Source organism: Triturus cristatus, chromosome 1_2 (assembly GCF_964204655.1).
Source record: "Triturus cristatus chromosome 1_2, aTriCri1.1, whole genome shotgun sequence".
Lineage (NCBI taxonomy): Eukaryota > Metazoa > Chordata > Amphibia > Caudata > Salamandridae > Triturus > Triturus cristatus.
In genome coordinates this window covers 88268468-88288607 of record NC_140580.1, presented here as the reverse complement: position 1 = coordinate 88288607, position 20140 = coordinate 88268468, and the positions used below count along the sequence as shown (strand labels likewise).

At 45.2% G+C, this 20140-nt stretch overlaps 1 protein-coding gene across 8 annotated transcripts in view; it reads left to right on the top strand.

Annotated features, from left to right (window-relative positions):
• The window catches only part of TACC2 (transforming acidic coiled-coil containing protein 2), a 392567-nt gene extending 372849 nt beyond the window's left edge, over nucleotides 1-19718 (top strand). For all 8 annotated transcript variants that reach the window (XM_085602592.1, XM_085602584.1, XM_085602576.1 and 5 more), the window contains 4 exons: nucleotides 5216-5376; nucleotides 10828-10934; nucleotides 17743-17863; nucleotides 19095-19718. In XM_085602592.1, coding sequence (XP_085458718.1) covers nucleotides 5216-5376; nucleotides 10828-10934; nucleotides 17743-17863; nucleotides 19095-19160 — 455 coding nt within the window. In that variant the 3' untranslated portion in view covers nucleotides 19161-19718. The remainder of the gene's footprint in view (nucleotides 1-5215; nucleotides 5377-10827; nucleotides 10935-17742; nucleotides 17864-19094) is intronic.
• Nucleotides 19719-20140: the final 422 nt, after the last annotated feature.

Genomic DNA, 20140 nt, shown 5'->3' with positions numbered 1-20140 from the left:
TCGTCGCTGAGGGTCCACCTAGCGGCGATCGTAGCTTATACACGAGGTGAGACAGGAGGAAGCTTCTTTACGTCACGGGTAGTAAAGAGATTCCTGGAAGGGACAAAAAGAATAGCGCCACCAAAGAGGATGCTGCCTCCAGCATGGAACCTCAACATAGTCCTGACGGAACTTATGAAGGCGCCCTTTGAGCCCATTCACAAGGCCTCCCTCCAAATGCTGACAATGAAGACAGCCTTTCTGGTGGCAATAACCTCACTGTTCAGAGTAAGCGAGCTGCAAGCGCTAACGCTGCAAGAGCCCTACATCCAGATACACAAGGACAGAGTCGTCATGAGAACGGACCCACACTTCATGCCAAAGGTGGTGTCAGCATTCCATTTAAATCAAACAATTCAAATACCAGGTTTCTTTCAGAACCCAGCAACAAGCGCAGAAAGGGCACTGCACACTCTAGATGCTAGAAGGGCGGTGATGCACTACATCGAGAGGACAAAAGAACACAGGAAAACCAAACAGTTTTTTGTGTCCTTCGCAACGAGCTTCCTGGGTAGACCAGTGACAAAAAGCACCATCGCACGATGGATTGCACTAACAATACAATTCTGCCACGAACAGGTGGGGCAAGAACTATCCGAGGGGCCACGGGCCCACTCCACAAGGAAGAAGGGAGCAACAATTGCCTTTCTGGCAAATAAACCCATTCAAGACATATGCCTGGCGGCAACATGGGCTTCGGTGCACACGTTCACCAAGCACTACTGCGTGGATATACAGATGAACAAGGAAGCACAAGTAGGACAGAAGGTGCTTCAACATATATTCAACGACCAACGCTCATCTTCCACCCAGCCGCCACAGAGATAACAAACCGCTACAAAATCTATGCACAGCATAGTGAATCCAGAAAGATTCACCATGCAAAACGAATAGTTTCTTACCTGTCGGTGTAGTTTTGCAGCTTAAAGATCTTTCTGGATTCACTAGCGAACCCACCCACCTCCGCCAGGAAGATGAGGCAGGAGAAAAAAGGGTGGAAGGACAAAGACTGACATAACAAGATAAAACTGAAAGGATATATATAAGGAAGTTACTTAACGCCTAGGGTTAAAAAAAAAAAAGAGAGAGGAAGGGAAAAAAGAACCCGAAGATGGCGCCCCAAAGGTGGGACTTCCACAGGAAGCACGCCGACGTCACGAGAAGTACACCAAATGGTGGGACGTCGACGCCCACCTGGGCTACAAAAAACAACAAAAAACAAAAGAAAGACTACGAATCCGGACCCAACCACCAGATCGCGGAATAATGCGCAGCGTAGTGAATCCAGAAAGATCTTCAAGCTGCAAAACTACACCAACAGGTAAGAAACTATTCGTTTCACATTGTTACAGAAGATACATCAGTTACAAGTTACATCAGTTGGTTTGTGGCGTGTAGAAGGGTAAGGGGGTAGTGTAAAAGGGTAACGGGAGGGCGATGAAGCAGAGAGATCAAGGAAAGTCTGCCCAATGTCCGGCTGGGTGGGTGACAGCTGAAGAGGAAGTCAACAGCTCATCTCCTCTATAGCTAACAAAGTAGCTCCACTGGGCATCGGCCAAAAAAGTTAAGTCTCTACAGTCATTGGCAAGATTCACAGGTTCCATGTCCTGATGGGTGAGCCGGATGTGGGTGGCGGGTAGGGGAAATGAGCATGGTTTGGTCGGTGTCCACTATGGGAGCTGTCGTTCTCATACCTAAAGTAGATGTATATGTTTTATTTGTTAAAGCACAACTAGGTCCTATGAGGGTGGCAGTGCACTGTACAGACAACGGTAGACATATCAAGTATTAATATTCTACAGTAAAGAATAATTCAAATGTATATATATTACCTTATCGGCCCCAACACCTAAACTCACCCACCCTAAACCCTAAAAACAACCTTACCTCTCAAATATCGTTACCCACCCTAAACCTTAAAAACACCCTGCTGCCTTGTATTTCGTTTATACACTTCTTAATCTGCACTCTTTGGTGAACTGGCTGCTGGTGTGCCGTCAACCACCAAAAATGGTTCCCAGCACAACTGCAGCCCGTTCCTAAACACAAGAAGTAGCAATCAAAAAAGCCTGAATTGAGGTGCATGCTTGTTAGGTCTTGCCTAGGCCGCGATTGCGCTGTCTCTTCGAGACATGCTGTATTCACGTATGGACTTGAAGCTCTGCCCGTTTTCCACCTATCTTTTCAATTGGCTCCTCTTCCTGTATTTTCTAAAGGGTTGCTTTTGATTTGTGAATATGCTTAGTAGTCCCTCCTTAGTACCTCCCTCTCCTCTGTTGTTACCGCCTATAAGGCCAGCCACTCTAACATGTGTCCTTACATCCTAGCTTTCATTAGCCGGTAGGAAGCACTATTTACTTTATTTGGGTCTTGCTGACGCAAGCACAACAGAGCGCATAGCAATGGTGCCCTTCTTGTTTTGTTATTGTAGTGCGCCTCGCGCACTTTCACTGTAATAATGGCTGCTGCTTTTTTTAGATGCGGCTCGTGGAGCAAAGGCTTCGGCAATAGCGGCCGATTATTTTTATTTGCAGCGCGCCATGTGTGCTTTCACTTTAACAATAGCTGCTGCTCCACACAGCACTCACGTTCCACAAGTGCTGTGTGAAGTGGCAGCTATTTCGAAAGTGAAAGTGCGCATGGCGCGCTGCAAATACAAACAAGCAGCCGCCAAAACAAGAGGAGTGCAAAACCATGGGAAACCGGCTTTGGCAATGGCGTCCGCATGTTTGTATTTGCAGTGCGCCATACTCGCTTTCACTTTAAGAATAGATGCCGTCCCACACAGCACTCACGCCTTAAAGTGAGAGCGCACATGGCATGTTGCAAATACAAACAAGTGGTCGCCATTGCCAACTTAACAGACTGTGAGCACAAAAAACCAGAACACCCGCTTCGACAATGGCTGCCGCCCCACATAGCACTACTGGGACGCCGGCTTAATCTTCCTTTGCCAAAGGGGTCATCAGTTGTTGACCAAAGGCCACATTTTGAATAACCTCCTTAAGGTTTTTTAGTATGTATATATGAACTTTGGTAATTTCCTCAATCGACTCATAGTTTCGTTTGGCAAGCCGATCTCTTCCCCACCATCTCCCTGAGGTATGTCTCCCTCACCTCCCCTCTCTATGGTCCTCATGTCTTCCTCGACCCCTCCCACTCTACCATCCTCGCTCTTCTCTTCTCTGTTTCTCCATCACCTTTTCTCACATTTCTCTTAACCTCCCTGCCTCCTTATCTTCCCTCCCTCCCAAATGATGTCTCCCCTTCCCATATCTCTTTCTGTTGCCCAAATGTCTCACTCATCCTTTCTCTTTGTCCTCCTCATCCTTCCTGTCTTGCACACCCTGCATTTCTTTACTCCCCTCCTCTCTCCCTTATCCCACCTCTCATCTCCATTACCACCCGGCACACATCGCCCTCCCTCTGTCTCCCTCTCCTTCAATTCCTTCATCATGTCTTTCTCACTGTCTCTCCTGTTACTAACCCTCCTTCAAACTGTTTCTCTGCTGTCTTTTCCTCTGTGACACACTCAGCAGCAGTAGGGCACAGCGCTCTCTTTCTGTCTCCCCGGCACAGGTGTAAAAGGGCCCATGTAACTACCTGTCTAGGGTTAGAATGAGGGCCAAAAGTAAAGGGTACCAAGTTAAGGCTTCAGTTTACAAACGAGGTAAAAAAAACAAGAAACTTCCAAAACAAGCATTTACGATGCAATAGGTCTCGCATTTACGAGAGTTTGAGCTATTGGCATTGTAAATAACAGTGCCTTTTATTTATGTGTTTTGAAAACCTGCAAGCAGTGCGTAAACATGTACTTTGCAGGTTATCTGAACACATAAATAAAAGGCATTGTCAGTTACAATGCCAATAGTTTAAACTCTTGCAAATGAGAGACCAATTGCACTACTTGCTTGACAAAAGGGCTGTCCAGGCGAGAGAAAGTTTTGTAAGGCATTGCCCAAGCTCTTTTTCCTCCAAGATGGTAAGTTGCATGAAAATAAAGGGCTGCTGCAACATAAGATGATATAAAATGCATCCCGTTTTGACTCGAAACATGCTTCAAACTGTAGCAAATGCAGGATTTTTTTCATGCTTGTAATATACTCATATTTCCTAGCATCTCTAATAACATGCGTTGCAGATTAAAAGAGTTTTAGGAACAGTTACCAGCTTGGCTCTATGGCCACCAACGTGTGAAAAAAGGAACCGGAGGGAAGAAAAATACATTTAGAATTTTGTCATTTTTGAAAATATGAAATATTGAGGATTTGAACCTGGGATTTGTGATTACCGCTTTGTCCCTACAACGTACACTCAGCTCATTGCCTCCAGTAATAGAATGTGCATGGCAACAAGGGACATACAAAATGGCCTTTATTTGAGAAGGAAGGGCTCAAAAGCAGACCAATGACACAGAGGCCTGCAGCGTGATGGGGGCATGTTCATGGTTTGTGATATCCCACCCATGATATCCCCGTAGCTCTGCACACAAGACTACCATTGTTGGCCAAGTTCTGCAGTCATTACTGAAGGTCTCCAATAGTGGACACATGCAGTATGAGCTCAAAAGCACATCCTAAAACTGAGCCAAGCAAGCAGATGCACACATTTAAAGGCAAAAACAACTGACCACAAAAGCCAAATACTCCAAATATCCAGTACTGGGCGGCCATATTTTGATTGGCACTCAACATGATTGCCACAAACAGGTTGTAGACAGCACAGTCCTACCCACCTGCAGCAGTAATTCTGATATGCGGGTCCTCACTACAGTGTTGCTGCTTATTGTATATTTTGTATATGTGTTCACATGGCAAATATATTTGTCCTAATAATTTTGTGTAGCCTATTCATACCGGGTATTATCTCTCCTTGGACCTGTTGTTCTAATCCGGTTACTAGGCACAACTGTGGTATCTTCCTTCTGAAAGGTTGGGAAAGGAGCAGGGTTACTTAACAAACAAGTGTATCCTTATTAAGGCCTTCATTGCATGAATTTTCCAACAGTGGAAGATTGTGGATGTATTTCCTTCTTAATATAGTCAAATATATTTTCGTGAGTTACTTATTTTGAGGATTGTAATCATGAACTTTCTTTTGCTGGTTGTGCTTGAGTGGGTTCAGCAAGCAGTGTTCATGCTGGACTCTAAGGTGTATTTCCATCTGTTTGTGGCAGAGGATGAGCATCGTGAGAAGTCTGTCTCCAACCACACAGTGCAGCAGCTCGTTTTGGAGAAAGAACAGGCCCTGTCTGACCTAAACTCTGTGGAGAAGTCGCTGGCAGAGCTCTTTCGGAGATATGAGAAGATGAAGGAGGTTCTGGAGGGCTTTCGCAAGGTGGGTTTGCATTGCCACTACAAACCAAAGCACGAGAAGGAACCTAGAAACAGTCTATTCATAGCATGTCTGGCTGTAGATATATATGCTCTGTATAGTCGTGCCATCTACTGTAGGGCTCGGACTTTTGTAGATTGTTTTTTTTTCAAAGAAATCTTTCACGTCATGAGATGCAGTGTCATTTCTCTCTTACTGGACAATGAGCATGGTCACCAATTACATGTTAAACTGTTTTTTCCTGCCAGCGGGTTTTGAGGTTTACTGACGGGGCTCCAAGATTTAACATGCATCACATGTGTTTTTTGGGCCCGTATAAAACCAATTTTAAGCCTCGTCTGCATTGCGCTCAGTCAATATCCTCTGAAGACTAGCACCCAGGGCTGTGCGCCTTATTCTTTAACTTTTAGCACTAGACAATGTGGATCCTAAAAGAGTGATGGAACCAATGCACTAACAGAACTGCCCTCACTGTCATGTGAAGTACCCTTGGTCTTGTCACTATGAGGTTTGTAACCTATAACTCTCCCCAAACCATGACAATGCCTCTTGCGAATTGCCTTCAGCTCAAAGCTGACCTTACACTACTTAAAGTTGAGGCGCTGGGCACACCGCAAGATGTACTGTCAGTCGTGCACCGATATCCCCAACATCTTCAGTGAACAGGACCCCTTCAGAGCAGATGAAGGATCAAATGCTGGCCCCAACTGAATTCTGTAGTACCAAGCTACACCCAACCTGGAGGCCATGTCTGGATTTGAGGAAGAAGAGGAAGCCCTGTTGCTTCCCAAAGACCAACGGTCCTAGAATCAGGACTACAACTACGGTCATAAGTATACTCTGCTCAGACACTCACTCTAAGCCTCGCCGCATGCAAAAGCAGAGCTCCTCTCCCAAGAGAGTTGGGCATCGAGCCCCATGTACAAAAGACTGCCACCTCCAGGGCCTGCTGCTACCTTTGACTCCGGTCTGCACAGGGAAAAGGTTTCAGATCCAAATAAGGGCCCGTCCAAGGGCCTCCACCTCCCAACCCCCCTCTCAGCTGTTGAGCTCCATTTGGCCAAACCCACTGACAAGTGTAGACACCACTTGAAGCCGGCACGAAAGACTCCATTGACACCAGCATCCAAGCCTCTACCGACTCTAAAGACTGCGTTGATGCCAAAGCAACTTCCAACTCCAACAATTCAGAGCAGCCGATCCTGCAAAGGCTCTAAGAAGAGCTTGATGCAAGGTGGAAGTGCCTTTTCATTTATCAAGTCATTAGAAAAGTTTCGGCCAAACCTCCTCCTCCAAAGTCAGCAGAGACTTTGCCTCGCATGGGGAGGCTTACCTTCGAGGAGAAACTGCATCGGAGGTACCGCCTGGATCCAAGGCACAAGAGGCATAAAGACCAGTGCGCTAGCCCCCTCCCCCCGCATTATGTGCCACCTCCTTCGCTGTACTATCGCAAACCACTTCCACTGCCTGACCAAAGTCACCTGATGGGTCCCCATACTTCTTTTCCATCCCGGGAAGCCCCTTTGGTCCTCCTGATCCCAATGACACGCTCTTTCAACCAGGGCCTACAGCTGACCCTTGGGACTACTACATTGTCGATTCCTCCAGGTGATCCAGACCTCAATCACTATCCCATCATGGCATCCCCACTCCCCAAACACTGTTTCCACCCCCTCAGATGATACTACATCATACCACAATATTATCTAACGTGCATCCACCTTTCACCAGGTGGGTATGCACATCCTCCACAAGGAAGAGGACTTCCTCATAGAGTCACCCTCTAAATCAGAGTAGGTGGTGCGGTTCCTGCCCATGTTCAAGGGCATGCTTAAATCCCCCTCCAAGGCATTAAAAGAGTTGGTGAAGGCAAGGGTCATAACACCCAGGTTGGAGAAGTAGACACCCTCCTTTAATTAACCTGTCTACATTAGTAGCCATGTTCCTCCTCACTCCCTTGTTGTCCATACCATCCAAACATGGGCCTCTACTCAGACGACATGAAAAGCCCCTGGCCTTATCAAAACAGCAAAATAGTGGATGCAGTGGGTAAGAGGGTGTCCATAGGGTAGTTACCCATTGGCATATAGCCAACTCTGTTGGGCTCCTCTCTAGCTATGAGAGGTCCCAGTGGGAGGAAATGCAGGAGCTGGTTAAACATCTCCCTGAGGAGTTCAGGAAGAGGGGCAAGGAGATGGTGTCAGAGAGCAAAACCATCTTAGAGGCCCTCGATGCTGTGGACACAGTCTTTTAGGCGTTCATAACTGTGTCATCCTCAGAGGCCATGCCTGGCTCACCATCTTCAGGTTCACACTGAAGGTCCAACAGCTTCTCCTCAAATTCCCATGTAATGGAGAACACCCATTTGGGCCACAGGTTTGAAGAGATGTTGGAAAAAAATCAAGGAGGACGCCAATATTGCAAAGTCTAAGGTAGCCTTCAAATTCCATCTGCTAGGGGGCAACAGCCTGGAGGTGCTAAGGCCACTTCACCCCAACAAGAGATAATCCTATCAGAAGCAACAGCTGTCCTTCCACTATAATACGGAGAGGGGTTATAACCGTGGCACCTACAGGGGCAATAACCACAAAGGTAGGAGTAGAGGCAGCTCCGGTAAAGGGGCCTCCTCCTTGATTAAGTTATTACCTGTCAGGCGGGAGACTACACTGTTTCCTCTCCCACTGGGAGAAAATCCCCTCAGATCAGTGAGTTCTGGCAGTGGTTTGCAACGGTTACTACTTAGACCATCTCACAACCCCCAACATCTCACCCCACACACACAAACACTCACACACTCAACATAGAACATATTTTCCTTCTCCAGGAAGTGGTGTAAAGCATTCCTTCAAAAGGAGGCAATAGAAAAAGTGCAACCTCACCACTAGGACAAGGGTGTCTACTCATTTTGCTCCCTTATTCCTAAGAAGTACGGATCCCTCAGGCCAATCCTGGTTCTCAAGACCCTCTACAAATACATTCTGTCAGAACATTTTCACATGCCAGCTCTACATGACATTATCCCTCTGTTATAACAAGGTGACTACACGAGAGTGGTATACTAAAAGAATGCCGACATTTACATGCCCATCCACCGGTGCTACCTTCGCTTTGTGCAAAGTGGTAGTGCCCACTCATCTAATAAGGAGCAGCACTAATTTGTTCCCCTACCTGAATGATTGGCTGATCAAGAGCACAGGCAGCAATTCCTAGCGCATGCTCAAGCTTCAATCTCCCAGCTCCACAGCCTCAGATTTACTGGAAATGCCTCCATGTCCTACCTTCAACCCCTATAGGTCTAGTCCTTCCTGGGGTCTGTTCTAAGGGCCATTACTGTAAAAGACTATGCCAACCAACAGAGGGTGTTGGGATCTCAGCAGCTGCTACCCCTTTTTCAGCCCAATAGTCCACTTATGGTGTGTACTGTAATGTGTCTCCTTGTGATGAAGGCCTCATTCATCGCCATAGTGCCCCATGGCAGGCTCCATATGAGTCTATCACAGGAGAGTCTTTCGGTGCAATGGTCGTAAGCAGAGATTCACTGGTGTAGGAAACTGGGCTTTTGTTGCAGTTGTCCACCCACTTATTGCCACCTTTTTAGCTACAAGATGCTGATTTTTCACTCTGACAGTGCACTGAGACCTGCTGACCAGACCTCAGTGCCAGTGCTCCTTCCCTAAAACAAGGTGAAGTCTAATTGTTCTATAATTGGCTAAAAACTTTAGCACCTCTGTAAATCCCTAGTAAATGGCACCCCAGGTAACTAGGGTACCCCAAGGGACCCACGTGCAAATTCCACACTGACCGCCATTGCAGGCTGCATGACATGGTGCAAACCATGAGTGAAAAACATGCCATGACACACTCCTGTGTGTCATGTCAAAGTCACTGCATCTAACATGTGTAAGTCACGCCTACAGAAGGCCTTTGATCCCCAAGGCAGGTTGCATTATATTTTGTGTGCGGACACATCTGCATGAGAAGATATACCTCTGTGATGTCTAGTTCTACTACTAGATATTGCAAGTGAGCAGGGAGGCCATCTTAAGGTATGTACTGGGCACCGGTCAAAACGTGTTCCCCAGTGACACTGAAACCTATGGTGTTTGGTATCAAACACTTCATATTAATAAACCCACACTGATTCCAGTGATGGATTTATTAATTCATGCACCCAGAGATTTCCAGTTTCTAGTTGTCACACTTTTAAGTCTTTACTGCATCCGGTGGATGCTGATTTACATGAGGAGCACTCTCCGTCTGTCAGTCGCAAGTGCATTTTGAATTCTTCCAACAGATTTCGGGATTTTGTGATATTACTCATGAGTGATACGCCTTCGCAACAAAACGTGTTGGCAGAGAAGGAATTAAGACATAAAGTGTGACAACTGGAAACTGGACTTCTGATATGATTACAGTGGACTTCTTAATTACGTGAGCTCGAGGGTTTCTCTTACTATTTTGAGGAAGGAGGATAATTTTTTTCAGGTTTCAATTATGGGACACAAGAGTCAAACCTCCCCTGAACAACTGACATGTTCTACTCACTGTAGCTAGACTGTGTTCATAGCCCCTACTGAAAGGCTTGTTGCCCCATTACTGCTGGTGCTTGACAATTTCGTCCCCTAGAAGAACCCGGCAAGAATGGAGATACTGCCCGCGAAGAGCCTCTTTAAACCAATAGCCCTCCTTTGTATGAAAACGAAATGAAACAAATTTCATAGGAGATTTCTTCATTATACAGCAAACTGCGGTTCTGTAAAGGAAAAAGAAACACTGGAGAAATTAATACCCAATGCAAATTGCAGTTTCATACATTTATTGCCCTGAGCCTAAATACGATTGTTCCTGTGTTTCCATAGCAGGCCACAGCACTCCTGAACCTGGCCTTGTGTATCCAGACATCCCAGTACTCCAGGTTTCTCTGTACATTTGTGGCCCCGTCAGAATGAGAAAATAATTCTTCACCAGGGAATTTATTAAATCGATTTGCTCCATGTAGGCAGCCTAACCACCACAGTTGTTCTCAGAACCCCTCCATTTTGGTATTTTGGATGTACTTTTGAGACGTTCATCGTCCTCCCATGTAGCATTATTCACATTTGGTCTAGCGGGTTCTGCCCCTTTGCCAGTCTGCCACTATGAGGGCTGACTAGGAACCACACAATACGGTTTAATCCGGAATAAAAGTGAACATCGAGTTTAGAAAAACTGTTCCGTATTTGAAGAACATTTATAAAATCCGGTGTTTCTCCATCAATCATGGGAAGTACACTTCAAAACAGTTCATTTATCTGGAGACTTAAGTGTTTACATTTGTGCTAAACACCTTTTTTGACAATGACTAGGGGCCAACCTTGCTATCCTTGAACCTCACACTTCAAGCTTCAAGGAACGAGCAGGGGCAATTACCTCATCTGACATGGGCAAACTTTTAAACCTTTTTTTTTCTCCTAGAATGAGGAAGTGCTGAAGAAGTGTGCCCAGGAGTACCTAACGCGGGTGAAGAAAGAGGAGCAGCGCTACAATGCCCTCAAGATCCACGCGGAGGAGAAACTGGACAGGTAAGGACTCAGAGTTGTGCACCACAGGACAGAAAGCTGTTCTAGGGTGTGCAGGTGTATCACGACACAACAGGCTGATGTCACACGGAGCAGGCAAATAGGTCATTAGACAGAATAATGTGTCAGTACAGGCAAGTGCTTCACAGGGAACACCGCTGTGTAACATGATAGAAAAGGCATTCGCATCAAATGACAGGCAGGCAGAGGGCCAAACAGGGGCAGGTGTGTCATGTGTCACTGGAAAGGCAGAGAGGTCTTTCATAGGAAAAGTAATAGGGTCACAGGTCAGATCTAGATCTTAATGGCAGGCAGGTATGTCAAAGGGGAGGCAAGAGTTTCAGAAGACACTGAGTACCAGAGGTGCTCCAAATGTGCTGCTCCTTTTATCCATGAAAGTAACATTGTTATGTGTGATTTCCTGGTGGGCTGCCCCTTACTTAGGCGTACAATGTTTTGGTCTCCGGGGAAGAGCTCTACCGCCCCATCCATCATTAAAATCTGTATGAACCTGATCACATTGATTGATTTCTCTTTGGATGCCATTTGATTGCTGCAATAATACACCCTTCTAATGAGAATTTTACTGTCATCACTAACACAATCTAATCAATTCAAATCTTTCTAAAAAAAAACAAAAAAATCATACTACCGCAACCAGCATATGAATCATCAATGTGATAAGTCCTTGATGGATCCAATACTATAAAATAGTTTTGAAAATTCTGGGCACCACAATTCCTCTTTTTCATATGCTTCTTGAAACTTAATATGGGCAGAGGGTAAACCAGTTGGAATATATGACTGCCTCATTATTGGTATTATTTGGTAGAGGCTGCCATTACCATGATCCCTTTGCCATAGATTCAGTATAGTTGTATGTACCTGCGTTACATGTACGTATTTTCAAATAGGAATTGGGATAATTGCATTTTGCTACTCTGAAAAATTGATTGAAACTTTTAAAACAAAATCCCTCTCTCCGATCATGAACCTTGCATTGCAGTCGTAAATGTAGAAAAACATTTCTTTGTTCCACCTCCACATGGTTCGGTCAATAATGACCTACTCTTTGCAGTCGGTCTCTCTCTCCCTCTGTTCATGCCCCAGATCTCCAGGCCAATCCAAGGCCCTGCTGTTGGAAAAGCCGGAGACAGCCTCTCTGGTCTGCTGCTGTCCCCCCTTTCACCAGGCATTCTCTGCTACTCCAGCTGCAGCCAAGATCTCCATTCCCTCATTGCCTTGGCAGCTCCAACAGCAACTGGAATTGTTGCACACTGCCCCTCAGTGTCCGTGGGCTACTTTTATCTCTCAATTGCTATGTTGAAACAGGGACTTCATCCACCAGACGGGAACCCTTCGCTTCACATACCAATCTGCATAACAGGCCTGTATTCATTTAGACTAGCCTACTTGCAACATTTAAGAATGTGCTGTCTAGCATCTTCTGAATCCTTGGTCCCACTGGATGAAGTTAGTCTGTCTGGAAATATATAAAGAGTTCTTGAAGTGAAAGAAAACCATTTAATCACTTGGTCTCCTGGGCCTCAACTGGAGTCCCTCCGCTACTTCATTTTAAACTGCTGTTCATTTCTCCTTAATGAGATTCAAAATATTTCATACACTGATAAAAATGGTTAATCTAATGGGCAACAAAATCAAAAGCAATCCTATATACCAATATTTCACAGTCCCTTGAACAAATGTTTTAACCCCTTAGCTGCTAAGGTTTTCCACCCCCAGGCTAAGTCCTGTTTTTGATGTTAGGGGCCTTCATAACTTTTTTCCATAAAAAGGTACCCATGCCAGATTTGTGTCTTTTTACTCCAGGAGGGGCCACGATACAGCTTTTCTATAATGGAAACAAAGTGCTCTGCAAAATAGTATGTACCCCCAACCTACTAAAAACGGCATCAAAAATGGTTTAGAGTGCTAGGCAGTGGCGGGTGGCAACATTAAAATATGGTGGGTGCACTGACCCAAAAACTCACCATATATTTGCTGGCCTTCCGTCCCGCCCAGTGTGTCCCTCCTCGGCAGGATGCTGGTGACGACAGCAGGAAAGGGAAGGGCTTCCTTCCTTCCTAGTGCAATGTGAATCCAACCAATCCTGGAGCTGCTCTCAAGCTGTTTGCAACATGAGAGCAGCTCCGTGATTGGTTGGAGCAGGCTCACCCAGCGCTCATTTTGAGGATGTGGGTCTATGCCAGCAATCCCCTGGCTGTTTCACAGATCTGGGTTTGCTGGCTCTGAAGTGTGCATCTCGAACTGGCCATCGCAAGACAGTCGGCCAATCCGACATGTGCATGCATTAGCTGGGGAAGTAGTAATAGTGCAGGAATCGGCCCTGCCCTTGCACTCATGCTGTAACAGCGCGAGCCGGCGACAATCATAAAATGGAATTCCCATTTTTAGGTCGAGCCTACAGCGCATGCGCTGTCTGCAAGACCTGTTGTGGTCAACAAAACGACTTTAATCCCACCTCCTATTTACCATTGGGTCACTGCTGTGTAGATCTTCTTTGCTGCCTCCTAAATAGTTTACTCAGCGGCTACATCACTTCCGGTCAAAGTAAAGGAGCACCGGTCAAGCACAGTCTCCTTACACTTACTTTATTTATCTGTTGTTGAAGAGAGCTTTTTTTTTTTAAACAGTTGCTTTCTACCGTCGCTGTTACCAGCATTTCCCTTAATACACCCTCCAACACCAATGCTGTGTTCTGACACTCTGAGCTCAGCACGTGCCACAGAGTGAGCCGCTTTGTAAATAATGCAGCTGTGAACCTTGCCTTAGTTTCTGTCCACTTCTTTTGTTCCTTTTTCTGCTTCTTGCCAATGCCTTTCAGCACGGAAACTGTACCATGGTATCCTCATACTGTTATCTGTTCCAAGCTGCCTGTGAGCAGCCGCATGTCCAGAGCATGAGCCAGGTAAACTGTTTGTTGCTTGTCTTCTTTAGACCTGCATGACTGCAGTTAGGACTTTTCTAAGCTTCCCAAAGCTGCCAGATAAGGGAAACTGGTCGCTTGCCGAGGATTACATGATGTAGCAACTGTGGGAGTCATCCGAGACCAATTTAGCTATTTGACCGCCTCACTTAATTAGAGGTGCACTGTTCTAATTGAAGCAGAATATTTCCCCACTTGTTGGTGCCTTTTGTGGTTGGAAGGGCTGGGCCAGAGACAGTCACGCGTGTTTGCTCTGAATGTTCATCAGCCCTTCAACCTTTCTACCAAAAATATGGTGAGTATTTTGGTCAGTGCACCTCACCATATTTTAATGTTGCCAGCCGCTACTGCCAAGCACTATAAACCATTCTTGATGCCATTTTTAGTAGGTTGGGGGTACATACTTTTTTGCTGAGCACTTTGTTTCCATTATAAAAAAATCTGTCAGCGGAAGTTTTAATTGGAGAGATTCCTGGAAACACTGCTCAGCTTGCAACGAGTGTTCGTTCATGTTTCTCGTAAGGTATGTAGGCTTTATGTAGAACTGTTTCAGATGAACATGGGCTAGTCCATGACATAGCCTTGTAAGGTAGAAAGTTTTTTTTTCCCCCCATCTTTTTGTGTAGGTACATATTACAAGTTTGGGGCACTACGGGGCCAACTCAGCCTTTCATCTTTCCAAAGTGCATTAATAAGTGCCATGATGCATGACGAAACTGCAAAACTGCTGTAGGGATTGTTGTATAAAGTTCAATCCTCCCTCTTGCCTCCGTGATGCACATGGAGGTGAAGACTGCTCGCCGGCCCCAACCCCACTATGCTGTTCCTCGGAGCTGAACAACCTATTGAGTGCTGCTGCCCATGAGTTCTGCCTCACCGGCTCCACCTTGTGCTGAGTAGACCTCGGGTTTCTATTTCCATCTCTGGGTCAAATCTAGCCATGAATCGAGGTCTTGGCTATGTGCCCATGGTGAAATGTTTTTTGTTCAAACTTCCTACTCCCTGCTTTTGACTCCACCATGACCTCATTTCCTGGAGTGGACAGTGTGCCACCTGCAGGCCGTGCCTACACCTTGTCAAGGCATGACAGGCGGTGGTCAACACACCTCAGGAGTGGGAAGGAAATGCTTTCTATTTTACTCGTTAACCTCTTCTGTGCCCATGACGAGATAGTCTCGTCATGGAGCACGGTCGCGCTGTGCCCATGACGAGACTATCTCGTCATGAAACCCGCCCACTAAGGAAACGCCCGGCACAGGAGGGGGAAAGGGCGTGGCACTGAAGGGGTTAAACTCCCTGATGCCCCTGGAATATAGTGGTGCTAATAAAACAAAACAAAAAACAAATATATAAATATTTACCATGCGCTCAATCCAGGAAGGTAATCCGGGAACCTACAAATCTCTAAAATACAATGCAATAGGTCTCGCATTTGCAAGGATTTCAGCTATTGGCATTGTAAATGGCAATGCCTTTTATTTATGTGTTGGTTTTTAAAACAGATAAATTAAAGGCATTGTCGTTTACAATGCAAATAGCTTAAACTCTCGCAAATGCGAGACCCATTGCATTGCAAATGCTTGTATTAATGTGTGTTTACCTGCTGCACTGTCAGCAGGAGGGGTGATGCTCGTCCGCCCCTTAGAAGGAATCACCCCTGATATACAGGCACAGCAGAAAGACTACATTCTCCTAAAGTATTTCTATTCTCTGCAGTGGATAATATTGAATATCTGTTCTGCTCTACTAGGTAACGTATGTGTGGATTACAGAGGAAAGCATTGCTGAATGGCTAGTGAAATGCTAGGAATGTGGAACATTGCTAATAATCAGTAACGCTTGTTTAAGCAGCTAGGGTAAAAGGAATGAACTGGTATTAGGACACTCTTAGTATTAGCGGCCTCAAAGTGAACAGGGGAGTAATAATAAAAATAGGTCGTTAATAATAGATATTTAGAACATACTTTCATGTTTGGCAGAACTTTGAATATAAAAGTTACTATCACTCAAATCAATTTACAGCATCATTCTACCTCATAAGAATAAAACCGGGAACTGGCCCACCAGGAGTCAAAGCTGTAACTTTGGGTTAACTCATCTCTGCATAGGGTACATTACCTTCAGGGGAAGCTTGCAGTCAAAATGTCCTTCCCCCAAACCTTAAATTTATGTTTGAGGTCCCTGGGGGAGATATGGATGGAGCCATACATCAGCAGCACACAGGGGCTCTATGCTGCCATGTTAACAAACTCATCACTTCTCATTCTTGGCAACATAGGGCCAGATAAAGGAACCCTCTAGATACACTTGCACAAGGAAACTGCATTGTTCAATCCCCATATCTTATGGTAGGTCGACTTGTTCCACACTAACTCTTTTCGGCTCTAGCAACATCCCAAAGTCTGTACAATTATCAAACCAAGTTACATATTTTCAAAAAGTGATGCTTCTAAACACAAGTATAGCCACTTAAAATTAGGTGTGCATGCTTGTTGGATCTGTACGAGTGGCTCAGCACTGGGGGTGCAGCGCAGTGGTGGAGATGCACACTTGGATCGTGGTTCAGCCGCTCGCTGCCTGAGCAGGCAGGGGACGTTTATTTAAGCTTCCGTCCGTCACGCTTGGTCTATGCCAGGTGTGTGATTGGGTCAGGTGTTCCTCAGTATAGGACACTACACCCCCCAACATCTAGATAGAAAAGATGGACAAAACTAACATACGTGGGGCTAGACTTAGAAACAACAGTTCTATATAACATTTGATTTCCATCTTTTATTTCTATTTTTATATCATTGGGACGTTTGAGGGTTCTGTCGCAGAGTACTGATAGCAGTTTGGCTACAAGCAGCGGTACTATGTGTTCCACTTGCAGGTGACACAAATAATAACTACTCAGTGGATACAATATATTCATAAATACTGCTTTAGCAGTACTACTGCTGGTAAAAATTTAAAGCAGGATATAAGTGTTGCTGCTCCCTTGAACCTGGATACTCACTTTGGCGTTTAGCAGAGCCGCACTTCATACTCCATCAGTTAATCACCCATCAATTACAGACATTTATAAAGCCCAATATTTTACAAGCTCGTATACTGCTTAAATTAACAAAGCTTTGAGGGTATTTCAAAGTGTGGAGACAGGAAGAGAAATGAGGGAGATGCCTTGAGGCTAAGAAGAGCTGTTCTAGAACTGCCCATACCATACCAACTTGTTAGGAACGTAGATACAGCAGAGGCATGACTTTGTTCCACAAAATCTTAAATTTTAAAAAGTTAGCCAACACAGATGTGTGTGCAAAAACCTTGCAAGTGCATTCAAATATGGCTATTATGGATGCACGTGTATCTATGGCAGCCATCTTTGAATGCCCTGTTCCTGCTGAGCATGCACGCTTGCAAGTAGTCATCTTGAAATGGGTAAAAAACTATTTCAAGACAGACGCCCACTGATAGTGTAGAGATGCAAAAAAAAAGAAATGGGAGAGGGGCAAAGGGGTGGGAGCAACAAGCAAAGGGGCAAAGAAGAGGTGGGGGAAATAGGCTGGCTGGGGGAAGGGAAGCAAAGCAATAGCAAAAGGGGTGAGGCCAATGTCAAAGGGGGAGCAGCACACGGGATACAGTACGAAAACTCATGCAGTCTCTAAGGGGGACAATAGTTCTCCACATAGGTGCAACATCAGCATCAACTGTATTTTGATAGTACACGTGTAAGCATTAAGGCACATATACGAATGAATTCTCTTTTCCATGTTATTCGCCAACAATTAGTTTTTCTAGAAGGATAGACGTGCTCCAACATGAATTACCAACATGATATAATAATGAACTGAAATGTAAACAACTGTTGCAATTTTCCTTTTCCAGAGCAAATTCAGAAATTGCCCAAGTGCGTACCAAATCAGTTCAAGAGCATGCTGCCTACCAGGCCAGCCTTCGCAAGGAGCAGCTGAAGGTGGACGCCTTAGAGAGGACGTTGGAGCAAAAGGTGAGTAGTCTTATGGTAAATTAAAGAGAGCCCAGGCTTTGCGCAGTCCAGGGTCCCTTTTAGAGTTGACGACCTGTTATCTAGATTGTTGGTGTCATTTCTAGAGAACAGCCTCAAAGACATCACTAGTAGTTCTCTTTCAAACCTTCCAGTGCAGACAAAAGGTGACACCAGGCCTTTATCTACATACATTTATGTATTTTTAGTTCTCTTAGTGTGTACTTCTAGGAGGTCTTGGCACATAGGTTCTGGTTAAAAGCCACCATAGTGTGGCATCTCTCCAGATAATGTAGTCAGTTATGTATACAACAGGCTGGAAATAATAAGACAGATTCTATGATCTGCAGTCCCTCTATTGCTGCCAGTGTATGTTTTTTGGTGTCCTGTGCACAAGTGCATCAAAACACATGATTAGGATATCTCCTTAATTTTTCTACACATATCTAATTATTTTACTTACAAACATAAAACAGGCCTCCTATGTTCCCTATACATACCTGATATCTTCTCAGCACTCATACTGACATGGTCTAACAAACCGCCTATAGGAGACCTCCTCTGTGCTCCTATACCAATCAGCAATCCCGTGCTAAGCTGGACTATATATATGATGGTCTTCTCAGGTCTCCTATACAGTTGTGTAGGAATTGTCCAGACAGGGCATTGACTGATAACCTGAATGACTAGTTAGCTGGTCAACATACATCCGGAACCACCTGCAATGACTTGCAAATGGATAACCAAGGCTATCAAGTCAACATAGACTGGGTCTCTCTCTGTGTCTTGCTCTCGCCCTCCCAGACTGCTTCCTCTATAAGGCTACTTTTTCCCTCAAGGCTGTTTCTGCTTCCCTTTGAGGTCATCCTTCCCTGCTAAATGAATTGTTTTCCCCTTTTTCTTTTTTCCCAGGTATGTCTCCCCCTCTATCACTGCCCCTCCCATCTCTGGATTTCCATCTTCTCTGACATGTCTGTCTCAGATTTCTGCTTCTCCTTTAACTCGGTCTGTCTGTCTCTAGCCTAGCCTGTGTCAAGCTGTCTGTCTTCTCTAAACTGAAACCGGACGTGGTCGATCAAGGTTTCGCCTTACTGCTATTTGAAAGCGAAAAAGTGTACTTCAGAATCTACAAAGAGCTTCCCTCACTCTCTCCCTAATTTAGGTTTCTCGGGGCTTCACTCTTCTACAAATCCCAGTGGCTCTGACCCTTGTTTTTTTCTTCTTTCTCCTGCAGAATAAGGAGATTGAGGAGCTGACCAAGATCTGCGATGAGCTGATTTCCAAGATGGGGAAGAGTTAACTCTCTCTGGACTCCAGTATTTCTTGTGCAATACGAGCTCAGACCCTTGAGCGTTCTGTGGAACAGAGGGCCCTGGGTGTACGGGGTCGGGAGGCATGGCTCTAGGTGAACTGTTAACTCGCCTCCCTTTCCTTACACTTCCTGTTGGGCCTGGTGCTTCCTGTTCCCAGCTGTAGCTGTTCGGCAGCAGGGGGCGCCGTTCCATGCTAAACCTGTGCAAGCCTGCTCCCTCTGATGTGCTTTTCGTTGTTTTAGTCTGGTGCATAATATTCCTGTATCAGGGAGATTGCCAAGCTATGGAATGGAGACCTGGGAAGCAATGGTTTGTGGGTCCCTCCTGCTCAGATGTTCTTATGGCGTTCCGATAAGCTGGTTATATATTGGCTGCGTGGGCTTGCAGAGGGAATTGACATTCGCCTTATGGAGCAAAACAAAGAAAGTATATCTACGTTTGATGCTTTATTAAGTAAAAGAGTAAAAGGAAGAAAGGTGAGCACATGCACATCGCACGCAGCAGAAATCCTTCTTCACTGTAAATAAAGATCTCATTGAGACACATTGGTTTGTTGGGCGTTGAATGTTTTTTTCCAGTCGGCCTCATGACTCTTACATATCACCCTCCTCCAATCTGCCTCCCTAAATCCCCTCTACAGGAGGTACCAGGATCGAGCCAGTATTCATGTGTCAGTGGTGAGCATGACTCCATAGGCTACCCTAGCACAACTCTGCTAATGTGTTTGCATCCTCCTTGCAACACCAGAGGTACTGCTGTGCTATGTGACTGATCCTGGTTTATGAGGATTCTTTAAAAAAACAAAAGGGCCTTGTTTTCAGGACACATTTATTAATTCACTATTTAGTGGTGCCACAACAGAACTCTTTTTTCAAATCGATCCTGTAAAAATGGACATTGCTTAAAGAAATAGGTTTCGTACAAAGATATGTTTATTTACTTTTCAGTATTAAATTCCACACATAAA